Below are 21,055 nucleotides of genomic sequence, written 5' to 3'. Positions count from 1 at the left end.
TTTTTAACGTGTCAGTTTCAAAGTAGAGGAATTCGTTTTTGTCATGGTAGTTTTCTGTTGATTTTACTTTCGCCACTATACTCCATTCTCCCTGTGCTGGTTGTGAATCTCAGGAAGGACACGAGGAATCTGTGCCTGCGTAACAACACGCTGCTGCCTGCAGCCTGGAGGCTGAGTGGGCTGGAGGTGCTGGGGGATGAGTTCAGTGTGTCTCAGGACCAGGGCATCATCCTGCCACACTCTGAGTTCTGCTTGCAGATGCATTTCAGAGCCATGAAGCCCATCAACCTGAAGAGAGCCATTCGCCTCGAGGTACAGTACTGGATGATAATTAATTTGATGATTGGTATCATCATGTTGCATTATTCCTGTTTATCTCATATTGTTGTGGTGTGACTTTCTGTCTGTGTGTTGCTGTGTGTGTTAGGTGTCCGATGTGGAGAACATCCTGGGTATTGTCCATACAGAGAACATACAGATCCTTGCTGAGGCCTATGACGTGGCTCTGGACATCACCTTCCCTAAAGGTCTTTACAGGAGTTCTCACAGACAGATACGCTTGTTTCTTTCACACATGCATCATTTTACCAGCTCCTTTTGATTTGGATGAATTCCTTTTCCTGTTTGTGAAAGGGAAATGAATGGTGTTTCCCTTGATCTACCGTACGTGTGTCTGTTTTTTAGGGGCTGACGGCGGTCTAGACTTTGGAACCATCAAAGTATCTGAGGAGGTCAAGCTTTCTGTGAACATGAAAAACAAGGGCAAATATGAGATAGCTTTCAAGTGAGTATCAATCAACATACACTATCCTAAAGCTAACTGTTAATCATGTAATTTTTTACCAAATTAAGCACATTATCCACCAGCCCTCCCTCTGCCTCCACTTTCCCAGGTTTATCCTGGAGGCCACAGACCCAGCCGTGCCAGACCTGAACCAGATCTTCACCATCACCCCACAGAAGGGCTCCCTCAACCCCAACGACCGGCCCACATGCGTCCAGTTTGTGTTCCGCCACAACAAGGAGGTGTCCATCCGAGAGCAACCAATTCTGCGCTGTCAAGTTAGTAGACTCAACCAATAAAACTTGTGAAGAGTTTCAGTAGTATGCTGTTTCAGATTCAGTATCCACTGGTGCCTTAAAGGTGTCTGCTTTTTCTCACAGGTGATTGAGCCAAATATTGCAGAGGGTGGAGAGACCATTGCCATCATTCCCATCAAAGTATCAGTCCAGTCCCTCTTCTCGAAATACAACATCATGCCCTCCAGTGACATTAACTTTGGCCCACTAGTCTACGGCTGCCGCAAGACACAAACCTTCACCATAGAGAACAAGGGAGACTTTGAGATCCGCTTCAACATCAGCAGGATGTGTAAAGATCTGCCACAGCCTGCCCAGAGGAGAGGGTATGATCACCACTATGAACTCTGACCTTATTGTATCTCACTCCTAATACTTCCTGTATTTTAGCTCTTTCTCTGTATAACCCAAAGTCATGGAATGCCTCTTTATGTCTCACTGCAGCATTGTGGGGAAGAGAACATCACGTGAGAACCACTCTGCTAAACCCCTCACTGGAAACAAAGTGCGGCGAGCTGAATCCATCCAGAAGGACATGGGCATGTCCACTCTGGTAAGAGTTCCTCCTAGTATTACAACACACATAAAAATTAGGGACTAACTTCAGCAGATATAAATGACCTTAATGAAGAGAAACATTTGAATATGTATCCATAATCCACCACTGCCCCATCCCCATGCCTCCCTCTCTTCCCCGGTGTGCAGGCCCGTTTCACCATGGGCGTGTTCTCATTGGTCCCTGGTTTTGGTATCCTGGCGCCGGGCGCTCACCAGGTGGTCACGGTAGACTGTGTGGCAGAGCAGGCAGGACGCTGGCAGGAGTGTCTGGCCCTGGACATCACCGACCGAGACCCCTCAGACAATCCAGGCGGTATCCCCTACCGGCTTGTGGCTGAAGTCTGCATGTCAGGTGTGTATATGAGTTAGCAATGGTTGAGAAGGAAATGTGATGTAACGTTACCCCTGGCCCTGAGCGCTTATGTTGAAATTGGGACTCACTTTCCAAATGTTTGTTTTTTCTACAGGGATTGCATACAAAGACATTGCCTCTATTTTTGAGGAGCACCGCATCTGCAAGACCAGCACCATGTTGTACTGTGAGCAGTTCCGTGATTCCATGGGCATCTATATCCAGGATGAGAACAAATTTGTTTTCAATAATGTTCTGGTGGGTCGTCCCGCCAAAGCCCGCTTCCGCCTCACCAACAACGGCAAGGTGCCCTGCGAGCTGAGCCTCGCAGTTAAACCTGTCCTTACGAAGGTATGGGTGGTTTTCTGATGAACATGTTTATGAAACAGAGATTGATTGTGTTTGTAGGCTGTAAGGCAGCAGGGCGAGCAGTGACTGTTTGTCTGTTACAGATATCAGTGCGTAGCACGGAGGTGTTTGAGTTGACGCCTGGCAGGCTTTCTATACCCAGTCACTCTCATGCCTTTGCCATCATCACATTCGCCCCTCAGACCATGCAGACCTACCATGCTGTGTTTGAGGCCACCCTGGAGGGAGCTACCAGGTACATACCTCAGTTTGCGTGTGTGTGTGTGCATACCTGTGTGTGTGGGTAAAGTTTTCTCTCATCATTCACTCTCCTGTACTTCCTAGTCTGCAACCCATGGCCAAGTCCAAGGTGTTGGTGTTTGATCTGATGGGTGATGGCAATCTGCCCAGTGTGACTATTCTGAGACCAGTCCTGAGGACCAGCCGTGGACACCCTCTGCTGCAGTTCAAACGGCTGCTGGTGGGCCGGGCCCAGACCCTGCCCCTGGTCCTGAAGAATGATGTCAATGTACCTGCTCAGGTGAGAACATCCTCTGTTTATATTACGTTTTCATTGAAATAGTTGTGATTAAATGGAACAGTGCTGTTTATACATTGGCATTATTTGACTGCTTTGCAGATTCACATTGATCTTCTGGATAAGATGGGGGCTTTCACTTTGGGAGCTGCTCCCAACACCATCTGCAGCAACATCTCCTCATCACAGATAGATGCAGAGGTCGGGACAGGTTGGTACAGTATACAACTGGTCCATGAGAAAACCAGCAGAGACACTGTATAGTAATACGATTGTTTCAACTGTAAAGTTCATCCTATCCATCTTTCCTCTCCCCTTAGAGAGACAGATGGCGCACACTGCCTCCTTGGTGCTGTTAGGCGGTCAGCAGGCAGAGTTTGAGGTGGTTTTTAGTCCTGTGGTGGCTCAGAGCTTCGAGGCCAACATGCGCCTCCTAGTGGTGGACAACCAGTATGAGGAGACAGTGGTGCGGCTGCTGGGGGAGGGCTACCATGACGTCATCTCCCTGGACAACATCAACAGCAAGGCTCAGCAAAAGGAGTACTCACCAGATGGTAAGGCCTCAAAGCTTTGTAGAATGATACAGCAAATGTGTGCATGTTTTCCACTACTTCAGGCCCTTAGTTGAATATGTGTCCCTCCCTTGTATTTTGTCCCCAGGTAAGGGGGACCTGCTGTTCTTTGGAGACTGTGAGGTGTCCAGGCCCTACCAGGAGACCTTCACCATGACCAACCTGAGCAGCAATAACGTGCTGAGGTTCGAGTGGCCCGCCGACGGCCCCCAGGTCTCCTTCTCCCCCCAGGTGGGCCACCTCCATGCAGGCTGTGCCAAGGAGGTGACCGTGACCTTCTGCTCAGAGCAGCCCGTAGTGCTGATTGCCCAGCCTATGAAGTGTAAGCTGTGCAGGGTGGTGTTCCAGCAGCCAGTGGACCAGGTGCCAGACTGGGACGACCGCCTCAGGACCGTCAAGTGGGTCGACTCTGGAAAACAAGTGGGCAGTCAACAGCCTACAAAGAAGAAGGTGAAGTCACCTAAAGATCTGTGACTGACCGCCCAGTCATAAAGCAGCTGGGATAAAGCAGAATCTTTCATTATCTTTTTTTTATTTATAAAATGGAAACACATTTTATTTATCCAGAAGCTTTACTTGCACTGTATTTATGTATAATGACCCATGAAGGAATGAGAGGCAATTCAATTTAAACACTGATAGAGAGCTCAATATTAAATTGAGTGTGTCCTGTCTGTCCCCAGGTGATTGAGACAGACCCAGAGCCAGTCCATTCTGTAGTAGAGAAGTCATTCAGGGAGACGGAGCTGCGCATCAGTGCTGTGTGTGATTATGCTAAGTTCACCTGCAACGCAGAGACCATCCGCTTCAAGGACACACTGCTCTATCAAACCAGAATGTTCCAGTAAGTTAATGTCTATTTGAGTTTCTGTGCCTTTCATATGTAAGTCTGAAATAAAAAATTATGTAATTTTAGTTCCTCTAATCGTCATCATGTCCCATGGTGTGCAGGCTCCAGATGGTGAACAAAGGCAGTGTGAAGCTGGAGTACTCATGGCAGGTCCTAATGGACAGATATGGAAAAGGTGTCAACTTTGATCATGGAGGTAACTTTCAGACACTGCCTTCTGGTTTTTAGGGAAAATGTAAAAATATGCTATCAATATACTGTATGTACTGTATATCAGCAGACCTTGTAACTGACATGATCTGTGCTCTATATTTCCAGACGTTAGCCCTCGCTCCTGTCAGAGCAGTAGATTAGGGGTGAGACCTGCCAGCTCTTTAGAGAGCGTGTCATGCCTGATGCTGGGTGACCCAGACCTGCCACCCTTCTCCGTGGAGCCCAGTGTGGGTATCATCAGCCCTGGAGCCACCCAGACCTTCAGGATCAAGTTCTCCCCCTTGGAGGTAGCAGAGTGTGAAGCCAGGCTGGTCTGCAGGTCAGGATTAGGAACATTAGACACACACTTACAAATCAAGGCGGAGTGAATCTTTGATGTGTGCTTTCGCACTTCCATCATCTCAAATATTGTATTTATGTGTGTGTTTTATGACAGCATCCCCAACCTGAAAGACGAGCAGAGCCCCACCATGGTGGTGTGTGGTCGCAGTTTACTGCCCTACTGCCACTTCCACCTGGAGGACTCAGACTACATCAGTGGAAACAGACGTAACCCAGAACTGCGTGGTCCTCATGGGGCCCTGCCCAGGGCCCCCCTGGACCCCAACACCAGGGTCATAGAGTTCAGATCTGTGGGCATTGGCTCCTCCATCCTTAGGTGGGTTGTAGCTTGATCACTCATGCCATAAACATGTTCACTACTTTTGAATAGTATATTTCATTGTATCTTTTTTCCCCATACAGGCAGTTCAGCATTGTTAACCCCACCAACAAGCCTTACTCCTTTATCTGGAGATGTGAGGATGTAGGTGCCTCCCCTTTCCAATGTCTCACACCAAATAACTCCATTCAGCCTGGGAAGAAAGTAGAGGTATGGCTTGTGTATATTGTGCTTCACTTTAAGGTCCTTGATCACTGATAAAATGTCAGCTACTCTTACTGCTTTTAGTGCAGCTCCAGCGAACCCTGATCTCTGCTGTTTTACTAGTTTACTGTGAGAAAATGTCAGCTGTAAAATCTCTAATTCTTCCTGCTGCAGGTATCTTTTGAGTTCCAGGCCCAGGAGCCAGATACAGTGGAGTCATTCTGGACCTTCCTGATCCCAGATCAGAACCTGTCTGTGCCCTTCCTGCTGGTTGGAACAGCTAGTGAGCCTGTTGTCTACATGGACCATGCCCATCTTAACCTGGGAAACCTGCTAGTGGGTAAGTGCAATACAGCAACTAAGGTAGAAAATACCCACTGCACTAGAATCACTATCATATGAGATAATTCTTAATAACATTATCCTAAACACAACATCAGTCTTATATATATAACCTGTGAACATTTGTTGTGACAACATGTCTCTGTGAATATGTCTCTGTAGGACACAAGGCTCACCAAACAGTGTATCTGCTGAATGGAGAGAATCAGCCCTTTCAGTTCTTCATTAAGGAAACGTCCCGTTACTCAGAGGCCTTCCTGGACAGCCTGCAGCTGGAGCCCATGGAGGGGGTGGTGCCACCTAAAGACAGGTGTGTAACTCAACTTCACCGGTGATACACCTGAATCTAATTTAATAGAATGGTGTATCAGCCCAAGAGGGACTGTCTGTAGTTATAGTTACTGTATTGTCAGAGTGATACCCTTGACACAAAACATCCTCTCTCTCCTGGTGTCTTGCAGGTTCCCTGTGCTTGTTTCTTTCACCCCGACACAAGATGGAGTGGTGACCTTTAACCTGCTGGTCCAGGTGAAGGGGAAGGTCCAGCCCCTCAATATGAACGTCAAGGCAGAGGGTTACAGCATGAATGCCTGTGTGCAGTGTGAGAGCACCGAGGGAGGCGTCACCGATCTGTCTCCAGGCAACTCTTATCATCAGGTGGACTTCAAACAAGTGAGAAATGTCCACTTCAAAGCTTAAGACTCAGACAGAAAGACTATTTATACACCAAAATCCCCTTAAACCTTTGTTGTGTGAAGTACAAAAATCATGCAAATTCAGAGGTACTTTTTCTCTCCTTTGCCCTGTTTGAATTTTTATAATGACATTTTGTTCTCTTCCTTTTGCTTTTTGTCCTTGTTCAGGTGGAGCTCAGTGATACGACATTGTGTACCTTCTTAGTGTCCAACCTGGGAAAGTTCAGTCTGGATGTTCAGTATGAGTTATGGGGCTCGGCGGAGATGCAGCGCCACCTAAAGGTGGAGACAGACAAGGGGAGTGTTGAGGTGGGCAGACAAAGCCGCTGTACTGTCACATTCTTCCCCCTGCAGAAGTGTGTGCTCAAAGACGTGGGCCTCAACATCAAGGTGAGCATCTCATCTTAGCATCATTGCTCTTCCTTTTCATCCTTATATCTACTGTGTATATGATTCCAATCTATGAATCATACCATCTCTCACTTCTCTTCAGATTAAGAACGGGCCTGTGTTCAGCTGTTCCATCCTGGGTTCAGCGGTTGCTCCTGGCCTGGATTTCTCCTTCTTGAAACACAACTTTGGAATGAGCTTTATCTACTGTGCAGGGATGGTGCCAGCCACACATACACTGATCATAAGCAACAAGGGAGAGAGAGGGATCAGGTACCAGCTGACAGGTTGTCTGGCACTTTGCCTGTGTTTGAGCGACAACTTCTAAACTTAAACAAAACAGCATATATCCATTGTCAGGCTCGCTGTCAGACCATTTAATTTCCTCTCAAACTACCAAATGAAATGTAATGAAAAAGGCCTCACTGCACTGACAGGGAAAGGCATACTTTATTTATCAGTGTTTCTCATTGAGGGAGCTGCCATAGCAGGTTATTGTCCTCTCCAGTCTAGATAGTCAGTTCTCCAACACCCCATTCCTGGAGGTGGGCTTCCAGCCAGAGGTGCTGCCCCCTGGTGGGTCCATGGAGGTGCCCATCACCTTTTACCCACGGGAGGCCATGCGCTACCATGAGAGAGTGGTCTTCGAGATCAATGACTGTGCCAAGCAGATGGTCGAGATCCTAGGTCAAGGCATTGAGATGAAGGTGAGGAGTGCGTGTGTGGGAGCTTACGTGTGTGTGTGTTTATGCTTGTGTGTGTCTTTATGCATACCTCCCCTGTGAACTTCCTGCTATCAGGTTGACTTTGAAGACCCCAGACACAAGCTGGTGAATCTAGGGGCTCTGCAGATTGGTCAGAAGATCAGGAGGGTGATTCCCCTGGTGAACAACAGCCAATCCTCTCTAACCTTCTCCCTGCTACTCAGCTCTACTGTACACACTCTGCTGGACTCCAGGGTACGCCTCACAGCCACCTCCACACCACTGACACTATTCCCTCTCACAGACACACAAGTAGTACAGTTGCTAGATTAATGTATATTTTGCTCAGAATGAATCTATAAAGAGAACACAGTTGAGCCAAAAAGAGTGTTCCTTTTCATGGGGTTGTCATTCTAGATGTGAGTGTGATGAGACGTGTTCCTCTCCTGTACCATAGGTGCTGTCAGTGAACCCGCCAGGTGAGGTGACCCTGAAGCCGTTTGGGGGCCGCTGTCTGGTGGAGGTGCTGTTCTCTCCCAGGCAGCGCATGGCTCCCTTCACGTCAGAGCTGCAGTTTGAGTGTCTGGGCACGGTTCGCCCCCTGCTGGTACTGAAGGGCTGCTGTCAGGGAGTGGAGGTCAAGCTGGACCAGGACTACCTGCCCTTTGGAGCTGTCGCTCAGCGCTGCAAGGTCACAAGACGCATCATCATGCAGAACTCTGGAGACATCGGAGCCAGGTAGGTACTCTGACACTAATGCTGAGTGATTAGTGCTTTTTGAGGTCCATTCGGTTTCGATTCAATTATTAAGAAACAATCACGGTTTAATTTGTTTAGTTTTGCACTATGCATTATGTGGGTTGAATGCTGTAACAACACAGCATAAAAAAATGTGTCCCATGATCATAGTGACTGCCCATTACTGCTTATCACTTAATAACCATCATTTATTCACATTACTTTACTTTAATAAAATATTTCAGTTGTTGTGTATATTACATTTGTTTTATTTGATGACTTTATTATTTCATTCTAAGTCATCTTATCTCTAGAGCTTCTGCCTATGCTGTCTGACATCACTATTTTAGCAGTTCTTCTAAGTAAATAAAACAGGAAGAACACCTGCTGTTTCCATGACATAGACTGACCAGGTGAAGCCAGGTGAATGCTATGATCCCTTATTGATGTCACTTGTTAAATCCACTTCAATCAGTGTAAATGAAGGGGAGGAGACAGGTTAAAGAAGGATTTTGAAGCCTTGAGACAATTGAGACATGGATTGCGTATATTTATTTATTTTATTTTTATTTAACCTTTATTTAACTAGGCAAGTCAGTTAAGAACAAATTATTATATACAATGACGGCCTACCCTGGCCAAACCCTAAGGACGCTGGGCCAATTGTGCGCTGCCCTATGGGACTCCCAATCACGGCCAGTTGTGATACAGCCTGGAATCAAACCAGGGTCTGGTGTGACGCCTCTAGCACTGAGATGCAGTGCCTTAGACTGCTGCGCCACTCGGGAGCAAATATATGTGCCATTCAGAGGGTTGAACGGGCAAGACAAAATATTTAAGTAACTTTAAATTGGGTATGGTAGTAGGTGCTAGCCACACCAGTTTGTGTCAAGAACTGCAACGCTGCTGGTTTTTCACGCACAACATGGGCCAGCATCCCTATGGAATGCTTTCGACACCTTGTAGAGTCCATGCCCTGACGAGGGCAAAAGGGAGAATGCAACTCAATATTAAGAATATGTTACTAATGGTATACTCAGTGTATATGACTGCTGAATACCAACTATCAATCACAGATCATGTATTTTCAGGTAGAGATACTTTTGTATATATAGTGTATGTGCACACCCCTTTAAATTAGTGAATTTGGCTATTTTAGGCCACACCCGTTTCTGACAGGTGTATAAAATCGAGCACACAGACATGCAATCTCCATAGACAAACATTGGCAGTAGAATGGCCTTACTGAAGAGCTCAATGACTTTCAACGTGGCACCGTCATAGGATGCCACCTTTCAAACAAGTCAGTTCGTCAAATTTCTGCCCTGCTAGAGCTGCCCCGGTCAACTTTAAGGGCTGTTATTGTGAAGTGGAAACATCTAGAAGCAACAACAGCTCAGCCGCAAAGTAGTAGGCCACACAAGCTCACAGAACCAGACCAGCGAGTGCTGAAGTGCGTAGTGCGTAAAATTAGTCTGTCCTCAGTTGCAACACTCCCTACCGATTTCCAAGCTGCCTCTGAAAACAACGTCAGCACAAGAACTGTTCTTCGGGAGCTTCATGAAATGGGTTTCCATGGCCGAGCTGCCGCACACAAGCCTAAGATGACCATATGCAATGCCAAGCGTCGGATGGAATTGTGTAAAGCTCGCCGCCATTGGACTCTGGAGCAGTGGAAACTCGTTCTCTGGAGTGATGAATCAGGAACTGCACAGAGCCCTGACCTCAACCCCATCGAACACCTTTGGGATGAATTGAAACGCCGACTGCGAGCCAGGCCTAATCTCCCAACATCGGTCCCCGATCTCACTTATGCTCTTGTGCTGCTGGAAGCAAGTCCCAGCAGCAATGTTCCAACATCTAGTGGAAAGCCTTCCCAGAGGAGTGGAGTCTGTTATAGCAGCAAACTGGTGACCAACTCCATATTAATGCCCATGATTTTGGAATGAGATGTTCGACAAGCAGGTGTCCACATACTTTTGGTCATGTAGTGTACCTTGCGAGGCAACTGCTCTCTATCCCTCTCGAGCGCACGTTTTTCTCTCTTCTCTCCATCTCTGGGCCCACACAGACCGGACAAGTAGGCACGTAATGGATTATTGTCACGTCCTGACCTTAGTTCCGTTTTTGTGTCTCTATTTTAGTTTGGTCAGGGCGTGAGTTAGGGTGGGCAGTCTATGTTCTTTTTTCTAGGTTGTTGTTTTTCTATGTGTTTGGCCTGGTGTGGTTCCCAATCAGAGGCAGCTGTTTATTGTTGTCTCTGATTGGGAGCCATATTTAGGTAGCCTGTTTTCCATTGTGTGTTGTGGGTGATTGTTTCCTGTGTTAGTACCATACGGGACTGTTTTGGTTGGTTGGTTGGTTGGTTGGTTGGTTGGTTGGTTGGTTGGTTGGTTGGTTGGTTGGTTGGTTGGTTGGTTGGTTGGTTGGTTGGTTGGTTGGTTGGTTGGTTGGTTGATTGATTGATTGATTGATTGATTGATTGATTGGTTGGTTGGTTATTTTGTTCTGTTGAGTTATTTAATATCTCATTATGGACACTTACCACGCTACACATTGGTCCGATCCTTGCTACTCCTCCTCAGACGAAGAGGAAATCCGTTACAATTATGTAGTTAATTACCACGTTTTCTGCACTAAACAATGTAGAATATTGGCCTGTTTGAAACTTCAACCCCATATTACATCACACAGTTCGGGCTTGATCTGATTTCTCTAGAGAAACTGCACATTGAGCTCAGAAACCCCCGAAATAAATGGAATTCAAATAATTGAACCGATGTCAGTCAATGATAAAGTTGAATACTTTATTAGATACTGTATGCTCTCCTATTATTGATGGTCATAAAAATGTAAAGTATGCTATGTTACAGCTACATACTTATACAATAGGTAATAATGGCCATTATCTAGCATCTGTTGTATTGATGTATCCATCCTTGTGACTGTGTCAGGTTCCAGTGGGAAATGAAGAGGTTTGGCAGAGACTTCTCCATCACCCCTGTAGAGGGCTACATCTGCCCCGGCATGGAGGTGCCTTTTGAGGTGACCTTTTCCCCTGTGGAGCTGAGCCATGAGCTGAGATATGATGACCTACCCTGCTCTATAGAAGGAGCCAAGCCCATCAAACTCACCCTGGCAGGCTCCTGTATCCTACCCCCGGTCACCAAAGAGGTAAGGCTGCTTGGAGATCTCTTTAATACAACGCATGTCCACAATATAAACCCAAAACCTGCATAGAAAATGAGACCTGCGTTTATTAATGATTGTTCCCTATCGCTTGTTCCCCTTTCTCTACCCCTCTCATTCTTCACAGGTGTTGCATTTTGTGTGTCAGGTGCGCTGTCAGCACATCCAGTCACTGACCCTGTCCAACCGCACCAACCAGCGCTGGACTCTGAAGCCTGTGATGGAGGGGGAGCACTGGAGTGGCCCTCCCTCCTTCATCATTGAGCCTTACCAGCAGAACAAGGCCTACGAGATCACATACAAACCCATGGTCACGACCGCCGATGGCAAGAAGCACCTGGTGAGACACTTTCACTGCAGCGCTTTCTTGGCTCTAGAACAGACTGGGCATATTTGTAGTGTGAAGAGCCTTGAATAGGATGACAAATTATTATTGTTGCCGACAATTAACATATTTTGGTTTTAGTCAAATAATATGTTCATATGATACAGCATATTATAGCATTATGTACTATAGATGCATCCTGTGATTTGTCTCTGTTGCTTGACCCTACTGTCCTCTCCCTCTTCCAGGGCTCTGTATTCTTCTCCTTTCCAGATGGGACAGGCATGCTCTACACTCTGCATGGCACTGCTGAGGCCCCCAAGGCTGTAGCCACCATCACCCACGAGATGCCCTCCAAGACCCAGTACACTGAGATGGTTCCCGTCCAGAACTGGCTCTCCAAACCTCAGAGGTACCACCATACTACTACTTTAGCAGGACGTCTATCAGCAGCTTACTGATTCTACCACTGTCACACTACACTCCTAATACGTTGCCACAATTTTGTTAGCTGCCTGTGTTAAGCTGTTCTGTGTGCAGGTTCCGTGCTGTAGTGGAGATCATGAAGCCAGAGAGGCCAGACAGCACTGTGTCGCTGAAGGGCCTGGACTATCTGGATGTACCAGCTCTGGCCAAGAGGGACTACAAGGTCTCCTTCTTCACCTACAAGGAGGGCCAGTACAACGCCAAGGTGAGTGGAGATCTACATTATAAATGCATACAGGAGAATACTATCTATCTTCAGGTATGTTTAGATTGCAAAACCCAGATCATTACTCTACCCTGCTACCTACACATAGTGAAGAATGCCAAAGGCAGCTGTTTTCCAAGTTGACTTTGTATTTAACCATATGTGTCCTGTCCTCCTCTACTCCCTGCCCTCCAGGTGACATTCCGTAATGAGTCTACAGGGGAGTACCTGTTCTACTACCTGAACTTCAAGGCCACAGCGCCGGGTGTCATCAGCACCATAGAAATGGTGACTCCGGTGCGCCAGACAGCCTCTGCCTCTGTCAGGGTGGAGAACCCCCTCCCCATTAGCCTGTTCTTCAGTGCTGAGTGCCGCAGCCCAGAGGTCAGTGTGCCTCCACAGCTCTCTACGCCTGCACTCTCCAAGGTGGGTCTACATGCACCTGACTTCTTCTATTATCTTGACTATGATTGCTTTTCCTTAGCATATACACTGTATCAAACCAATGCATGATTGTTCCATTTTTGTTTGGTTTTATTTAAATCGCAGGCCACTCTTTCATTTGAGTACCAGCCGCTGCGTGCGGGCGAGTCCACTGCTCGTCTCATTCTTCATAATGGAGAGTTGGGCTACTTCCACTATGAGCTGTTGCTGAAAGCCCTGCCAGCGTCGCATGAGAAACCGCTCTACTTCCGTGCTCCGCTGGGCAGCGGACACTCCGTCTCTGCCAAGTTTACCAACTACTCCCGCGTCAAGGCAGAGTATGCCTGCAAGGTACTGGATCCACCTGCAATCATTTACCCACACAGCCAGGCACACAGCTCATCAATCAATCAATCAATTTTATTTTATATAGCCCTTCGTACATCAGCTAATATCTCGAAGTGCTGTACAGACACCCAGCCTAAAACCCCAAACAGCTAGTAATGCAGGTGTAGAAGCACGGTGGCTAGGAAAAACTCCCTAGAAAGGCCAAAACCTAGGAAGAAACCTAGAGAGGAACCAGGCTATGAGGGGTGGCCAGTCCTCTTCTGGCTGTGCCGGGTGGAGATTATAACAGAACTATGCCAAGATGTTCAAAAATGTTCATAAGTGACAAGCATGGTCAAATAATAATCATGAATAATTTTCAGTTGGCTTTTCATAGCCGATCATCAAGAGTTGAAAAACAACAGGTCTGGGACAGGTGGCGGTTCCATAACCGCAGGCAGAACAGCTGAAACTGGAATAGCAGCAAGGCCAGGCGGACTGGGGACAGCAAGGAGTCACCACGGGCGGCAGTCCCGACGCATGGTCCTAGGGCCCAGGTCCTCCGAGAGAAAGAAAGAGAGAAGGAGAAAATTAGAGAGAGCCAAGATTTTCTAAATGTTCATAAATGACAAGCATGGTCAAATAATAATCAGGAATAAATCTGTTGGCTTTTCATAGCCGATCATTAAGAGTTGAAAACAGCAGGTCTGGGACAGGTAGGGGTTCCGTAACCGCAGGCAGAACAGTTGAAACTGGAATAGCAGCAAGGCCAGGCGGACTGGGGACAGCAAGGTGTCATCATGCCCGTTAGTCCTGACGTATGGTCCTAGGGCTCAGGTTCTCAGAGAGAAAAAGAGAACGAGAGAATTAGAGAGAGCATACTTAAATTCACACAGGACACTGGATAAGACAGGAGAAGTACTCCAGGTAACCAACTGACCCTAGCCCCCCGACACATAAACTACTGCAGCATAAATACTGGAGGCTGAGACAGGAGCGGTCAGGAGACACTGTGGCCCCATCCGAAGAAACCCCCGGACAGGGCCAAACAGGAAGGATATAACCCCACCCACTTTGCCAAAGCACAGCCCCCGCACCACTAGAGGGAAATCCTCAACCACCAACTTACAATCCTGAGACAAGGCCGAGTATAGCCCACAAAGGTCTCCACCACAGCACAAACCAAGGGGGGGCGCCAACCCAGACAGGAAGATCACGTCAGTAACTCAACCCACTCAAGTGACGCACCCCTCCTAGGGACGGCATGAAAGAGCACCAGCAAGCCAGTGACTCAGCCCCTGTAACAGGGTTAGAGGCAGAGAATCCCAGTGGAGAGAGGGGAACCGGCCTGGCAGAGACAGCAAGGGCGGTTCGTTGCTCCAGAGCCTTTCCGTTCACCTTCACACTCCTGGGCCAGACTACACTCAATCATATGACCTACTGAAGAGATAAGTCTTCAGTAAAGACTTAAAGGTTGAGACCGAGTCTGCGTCTCTCACATGGGTAGGCAGACTGTTCCATAAAAATGGAGATCTATAGGAGAAAGCCCTGCCTCCCGCTGTTTGCTTAGAAATTCTAGGGACAATTAGGAGGCCTGCGTCTTGTGACCGTAGCGTACGTATTGGTATGTACGGCAGGACCAACTCGGAAAGATAGGTAGGAGCAAGCCCATGTAACGCTTTATAGGTTAACAGTAAAACCTTGAAATCAGCCCTTGCCTTAACAGGAAGCCAGTGTAGGGAAGCTAGCACTGGAGTAATATGATCAAATTTCTTGGTTCTAGTCAGGATTCTAGCAGCCGTATTTAGCACTAACTGAAGTTTATTTAGTGCTTTATCCGGGTAGCCGGAAAGTAGAGCATTGCAGTAGTCTAACCTAGAAGTAACAAATGCATGGATTAATTTTTCTGCATCATTTTTGGACAGAAAATTTCTGATTTTTGCAATGTTACGTAGATGGAAAAAAGCTGTCCTTGAAACAGTCTTGATATGTTCGTCAAAAGAGAGATCAGGGTCAAGAGTAACGCCGAGGTCCTTCACAGTTTTATTTGAGACGACTTTACAACCATCAAGATGAATTGTCAGATTTAACAGAAGATCTCTTTGTTTCTTGGGACCTAGAACAAGCATCTCTGTTTTGTCCGAGTTTAAAAGTAGAAAGTTTTCAGCCATCCACTTCCTTATGTCTGAAACACAGGCTTCTAGCGAGGGCAATTTTGGGGCTTCACCATGTTTCATTGAAATGTACAGCTGTGTGTCATCCGCATAGCAGTGAAAGTTAACATTATGTTTTCGAATAACATCCCCAAGAGGTAAAATATATAGTGAAAACAATAGTGGTCCTAAAACGGAACCTTGAGGAACACCGAAATGTACAGTTGATTTGTCAGAGGACAGACCATTCACAGAGACAAACTGATATCTTTCCGACAGGTAAGATCTAAACCAGGCCAGAACTTGTCCGTGTAAACCAATTTGGGTTTCCAGTCTCTCCAAAAGAATGTGGTGATCGATGGTGTCAAAGGCAGCACTAAGGTCTAGTAGCACGAGGACAGATGCAGAGCCTCGGTCTGACGCCATTAAAAGGTCATTTACCACCTTCACAAGTGCAGTCTCAGTGCTATGATGGGGTCTAAAACCAGACTGAAGCATTTCGTATACATTGTTTGTCTTCAGAAAGGCAGTGAGTTGCTGCGCAACAGCTTTTTCTAAAATTTTTGAGAGGAATGGAAGATTCGATATAGGCCGATAGTTTTTTATATTTTCCGGGTCAAGGTTTGGCTTTTTCAAGAGAGGCTTTATCACTGCCACTTTTAGTGAGTTTGGTACACATCCGGTGGATAGAGAGCTGTTTATTATGTTCAACATAGGAGGGCCAAGCACAGGAAGCAGCTCCTTCAGCAGTTTAGTAGGAATAGGATCCAGTATGCAGCTTGAAGGTTTAGAGGCCATGATTATTTTCATCATTGTGTCAAGAGATATAGTACTAAAACACTTAAGTGTCTCTCCCGATCCCAGGCCCTCGCAGAGCTGTGCAGATCCAGGACAGCTAAGCCCTGGAGGAATACGCAGATTCAAAGAGGAGTCCGTAATTTGCTTTCTAATGGTCATGATCTTTTCCTCAAAGAAGTTCATGAATTTATTACTGCTGAAGTGAAAGCCATCCTCTCTTGGGGAATGCTGCTTTTTAGTTAGTTTCGCAACAGTATCAAAAAGAAATTTTGGATTGTTCTTATTTTCCTCGATTAAGTTGGAAAAGTAGGATGATCGAGCAGCAGTGAGGGCTCTTCGGTACTGCATGGTACTGTCTTTCCAAGCTAGTCGGAAGACTTCCAGTTTGGTGTGGCGCCATTTCCGTTCCAATTTCCTGGAAGCTTGCTTCAAAGCTCGGGTATTTTCTGTATACCAGGGAGCTAGTTTCTTATGACAAATGTTTTTCGTTTTTAGGGGTGCAACTGCATCTAGGGTATTGCGCAAGGTTAAATTGAGTTCCTCAGTTAGGTGGTTAACTGATTTTTGTCCTCTGACGTCCTTGGGTAGGCAGAAGGAGTCTGGAAGGGCATCAAGGAATTTTTGTGTTGTCTGAGAATTTATAGCACGACTTTTGATGCTCCTTGGTTGGGGTCTGAGCAGATTATTTGTTGCGATTGCAAACGTAATAAAATGGTGGTCCGATAGTCCAGGATTATGTGGAAAAACATTAAGATCTACAACATTTATTCCATGGGACAAAACTAGGTCCAGAGTATGACTGTGGCAGTGAGTAGGTCCAGAGACATGTTGGACAAAACCCACTGAGTCGATGATGGCTCCGAAAGACTTTTGGAGTGGGTCTGTGGACTTCTCCATGTGAATATTAAAATCACCAAAAATTAGAATATGATCTGCTATGACTACAAGGTCTGATAGGAATTCAGGAAACTCAGAGAGGAACGCTGTATATGGCCCAGGAGGCCTGTAAACAGTAGCTATAAAAAGTGAATGAGTAGGCTGCATAGATTTCATGACTAGAAGCTCAAAAGACGAAAACGCCATTTTTTTTTTTGTAAATTGAAATTTGCTATCGTAAATGTTAGCAACACCTCCGCCTTTGCGGGATGCACGGGGGATATGGTCACTAGTGTAACCAGGAGGTGAGGCCTCATTTAACACAGTAAATTCATCAGGCTTAAGCCATGTTTCAGTCAGGCCAATCACATCAAGATTATGATCAGTGATTAGTTCATTGACTATGACTGCCTTTGAAGTGAGGGATCTAACATTAAGTAACCCTATTTTGAGATGTGAGGTATCACGATCTCTTTCAATAATGTCAGGAATGGATGAGGTCTTTATCCTAATAAGATTGCTAAGGCGAACACCGCCATGTTTAGTTTTGCCCAACCTAGGTCGAGGCACAGACACAGTCTCAATGGGTATGGCTGAGCTGACTACACTGACTGTGCTATTGGCAGACTCCACTAAGCTGGCAGGTTGGCTAACAGCCTGCTGCCTGGCCTGCACCCTATTTCATTGTGGGGCTAGAGGAGTTAGAGCCCTATCTATGTTGGTAGATAAGATGAGAGCACCCCTCCAGCTAGGATGGAGTCCGTCACTCCTCAGCAGGTCAGGCTTGGTCCTGTTTGTGGGTGAGTCCCAGAAAGAGGGCCAATTATCTACAAATTCTATCTTTTGGGAGGGGCAGAAAACAGTTTTCAACCAGCGATTGAGTGCTGAGACTCTGCTGTAGAGCTCGTCACTCCCCCTAACTGGGAGGGGGCCAGAGACAATTACTCGATGCCGACACATCTTTCTAGCTGATTTACACGCTGAAGCTATGTTGCGCTTGGTGACCTCTGACTGTTTCATCCTAACATCGTTGGTGCCGACGTGGATAACAATATCTCTATACTCTCTACACTCGCCAGATTTAGCTTTAGCCAGCACCATCTTTAGATTAGCCTTAACGTCGGTAGCCCTGCCCCCTGGTAAACAGTGTATGATCGCTGGGTGATTCGCTTTAAGTCTAATACTGCGGGTAATGGAGTCGCCAATGACTAGGGTTTTCAATTTGTCAGAGCTAATGGTGGGAGCCTTCGGCGTCTCAGACCCCGTAACGGGAGGAGTAGAGACAAGAGAAGACTCAGACTCAGACTCCGACTCGCTACATAATGGGGAGAACCGGTTGAAAGTTTCTGTCGGCTGAATGAGCGACACCGGTTGAGCATTCCAACAGCATTTCCCTCCAGAAGCCATGAGAAAGTTGTCCGGCTGCGGGGACTGTGCGGGGGGATTTATACTAACGTTACTATCTGTACTTACTGGTGGCACAGACGCTGTTTCTTCCTTTCCTACACTGAAATTACCCTTGCCTAACGATTGCGTCTGAAGCTGGGCTTGTAGCACAGCTATTCTCGCCGTAAGGCGATCGTTCTCCTGTATATTATGAGTACAGCGACTGCAATTAGAAGACATCATGTTAATGTTACTACTTAGCTTCGGCTGTTGAAGGTGTTGACGAACCATGTCCAGATAAAGCGTCCGGAGTGAAAAAGTTGAATGAGGGAAAAAAGTTGCGATGGAAAAACTAAAAATATAAACGGTAATTAAAAACAAAAACAAAACAAAAAACGTAAAGTTGTCAGCTAGCAAAGTAAAGTAAAGTTGGCAGCAAAACGCACAGCAACAAAACGCACAGCAACACGTCTGCAGATTCCATCAAGAACATGACACTAACATAAGGCAGAATGCCGATACACAAGAGCAATACCAACTCATGCTTGATGACCACTGTTACCTGGAAACCTGTTGTCTTACTGCCTTTCTCTACAAATTGTACTTTTTATAGAATATCTTGTAGACGTTGGACAATACAAGCTATAGCATTTCCATTATAGATTTAATTCATTATCTTGGGGAATGCATGATCATAAAATTATGTCTCTGATGATATGATGTCTCTCTTAGACGGACAGTCCTGACTTCATTGTGGAGAAGAACATCAACGCTGCAGCTGGCTACCAGGCGGGCACAGACATCAGCCTGGAGGTTTACTTTGAGCCCTGTCAGTTGGGAGAGATCCGTGGCATGCTCACCCTCTCCTCAGGGTTTGGTGGAGAATACATGTTCCCTCTCTTTGGGTGCTGCACCCCTCCCAAAGCCCAGGGCCCCTTCACCATCCGCGCCGGATCCAGCGTGTCCATCCCCTTTAAGAATGTGTTTGTCCAGACCACAGCCTTCTCCTTCCAGGTGGACAGCCCATCCTTCACTGTGAAGGGCGTGGAGACCATCCGGTCCAAGAAGACCCATAACATTCTTGTTATGTTCGAGGGGCCTCCCCCTGGCTCCCGAGGGCCCTGCAGTGGTAAGCTGACCATCTCCAGCCCGCGCTCCGAGGGCCACGGCCAGAGCATCTCCTGGGTCTTCTACCTGAAGGGCTACTGCCCTGAGCTGGCCCAGAGGGACAAGACCTCTTAGAGGAGGGTGAACCTCTTCTATACAGTATAGAACAGTCCAATGCACATTATGGTTGATACTACAATATGTTTACTCCACACTGATATAGTTTTAAGCAAATGTCAAGCTAATAAATGTCATATAGATGGGTGTTTTTCTTCTGTTGCACTTACATTTATACTTTTAGCACGGAATTGTATTTGTTGAATGTGTTTTAAATCAGTAGGCTACAGTAATCACATTTAGTTATTGATTTTACAAATAATAATGTGCTGTTGTCCTATTTATAAAGCCTTAGGAGATTTATACATTGTGAGACTAAATAATAAATATATTTATAGCAGAAATGGTCTATCGTATCAGCTCTGTTGGGTGTTATCTCTTCTAGATCATGTCCCTCTCAGCCACTAGGGAGAGCACTTACTCCTCCAAATAGCAACCATTATGTGTCAGCACCAGTGACTTCCTACATTCATTTGTGGGAACAGGATGGGTGTTCAAGATGCATGAAATATAAAAAGCGTTTCAATTTGCATAAACAGCAGTTGAATAGTTGTGTCAGAATGAGAGAGAGTGAGTGTGTGTTTGTGTGTGTGAGAGAGAGCATGCAGTTAGCAAGCAGGATGAGTCCCTGTGTTTTGGGACAGATAACTATTGCAATTTTCCCTCATTCTCTCAATCAATGAGTTGTTAAATTCTTTCATATTTAAATATTGCGCCGGGGTTTGAAGTCTCCTGGCAGAGCTTTTAATCTGGTGAGTAGGAGAGCTTTAATGAGGGAGTGGGAGGGCATTGTACAGGCACACATACATATATTGGCTCTTTTTCCTAACCACGGAATTCAAATTGTTTTTTCATTTTTTCACAGGATCGTGAATCCACTGTTTCTTTGCTGCCCGTGTCAGCAGTCCCTCTGCCAGAACTAACTTGGTACCGTGGGCTGTGCTCTGTAGGCTATCAGCTCAATAGGGATGGATGGCATAACCACCACTGCATAGCATGTGGGTCTATTTGATGGGCTTGTTATATGATCAGATTGTTCTTGATACCCCTATCTTGTGCGGTCTCAATAGAAGACGGTGACCAGAAGAGGATGAACAGTTTTGACAGAAAGGGCATGTGTTGTGTTTATGATTGTCGGTTTGAAACTGGCTAGCAGTTATGATGCAGCTGAACTGTAATCAGAGTAGACAGATAAGATGATCCAGTGAAGGAGCTCTCTCCTCTATGGAACGCTCCCAGCTCTTTGCTAAGGGGCATCACATCCATCTGGGCCTGACCACAGGAGAGGCCTGTCTCTGCTGGGCTGCCTGTATTGGGCTCGTTTGCCTGATCTGTGTGGGGAAGCAATGAGGCAGATGAGGCTCAAGTAACCAGAGTCACATAGAAGTCCTGTTGAGACCCATTTAGTGTAACCCATC

General features: G+C 46.4%; 1 protein-coding gene across 1 annotated transcript in view; it reads left to right on the top strand.

Annotated features, from left to right (window-relative positions):
* hydin (HYDIN axonemal central pair apparatus protein) overlaps window positions 1-19,981 on the top strand; it is an 82,134-nt gene extending 62,153 nt beyond the window's left edge. The window contains exons 53-85 of the mRNA XM_071343283.1: window positions 114-312; window positions 428-527; window positions 685-784; window positions 894-1,062; window positions 1,165-1,406; window positions 1,525-1,633; window positions 1,786-1,990; window positions 2,106-2,341; window positions 2,443-2,594; window positions 2,684-2,879; window positions 2,979-3,087; window positions 3,197-3,430; window positions 3,537-3,898; window positions 4,132-4,292; window positions 4,400-4,494; window positions 4,617-4,830; window positions 4,948-5,169; window positions 5,256-5,382; window positions 5,551-5,716; window positions 5,881-6,028; window positions 6,180-6,390; window positions 6,582-6,803; window positions 6,907-7,076; window positions 7,312-7,510; window positions 7,604-7,762; window positions 7,965-8,245; window positions 11,200-11,419; window positions 11,562-11,774; window positions 12,008-12,171; window positions 12,300-12,450; window positions 12,646-12,876; window positions 13,000-13,224; window positions 19,146-19,981. Coding sequence (XP_071199384.1) covers window positions 114-312; window positions 428-527; window positions 685-784; window positions 894-1,062; window positions 1,165-1,406; window positions 1,525-1,633; window positions 1,786-1,990; window positions 2,106-2,341; window positions 2,443-2,594; window positions 2,684-2,879; window positions 2,979-3,087; window positions 3,197-3,430; window positions 3,537-3,898; window positions 4,132-4,292; window positions 4,400-4,494; window positions 4,617-4,830; window positions 4,948-5,169; window positions 5,256-5,382; window positions 5,551-5,716; window positions 5,881-6,028; window positions 6,180-6,390; window positions 6,582-6,803; window positions 6,907-7,076; window positions 7,312-7,510; window positions 7,604-7,762; window positions 7,965-8,245; window positions 11,200-11,419; window positions 11,562-11,774; window positions 12,008-12,171; window positions 12,300-12,450; window positions 12,646-12,876; window positions 13,000-13,224; window positions 19,146-19,655 — 6,502 coding nt within the window. The 3' untranslated portion in view covers window positions 19,656-19,981. The remainder of the gene's footprint in view (window positions 1-113; window positions 313-427; window positions 528-684; window positions 785-893; window positions 1,063-1,164; window positions 1,407-1,524; window positions 1,634-1,785; window positions 1,991-2,105; window positions 2,342-2,442; window positions 2,595-2,683; window positions 2,880-2,978; window positions 3,088-3,196; window positions 3,431-3,536; window positions 3,899-4,131; window positions 4,293-4,399; window positions 4,495-4,616; window positions 4,831-4,947; window positions 5,170-5,255; window positions 5,383-5,550; window positions 5,717-5,880; window positions 6,029-6,179; window positions 6,391-6,581; window positions 6,804-6,906; window positions 7,077-7,311; window positions 7,511-7,603; window positions 7,763-7,964; window positions 8,246-11,199; window positions 11,420-11,561; window positions 11,775-12,007; window positions 12,172-12,299; window positions 12,451-12,645; window positions 12,877-12,999; window positions 13,225-19,145) is intronic.
* Window positions 19,982-21,055: the final 1,074 nt, after the last annotated feature.

This window comes from Salvelinus alpinus, chromosome 15 (assembly GCF_045679555.1).
Source record: "Salvelinus alpinus chromosome 15, SLU_Salpinus.1, whole genome shotgun sequence".
In the NCBI taxonomy this organism is placed as follows: Eukaryota; Metazoa; Chordata; class Actinopteri; order Salmoniformes; family Salmonidae; genus Salvelinus; species Salvelinus alpinus.
The sequence above is the reverse complement of the archived record's forward strand: the minus strand, read 5'-3'. Positions and strand labels throughout refer to the sequence as shown.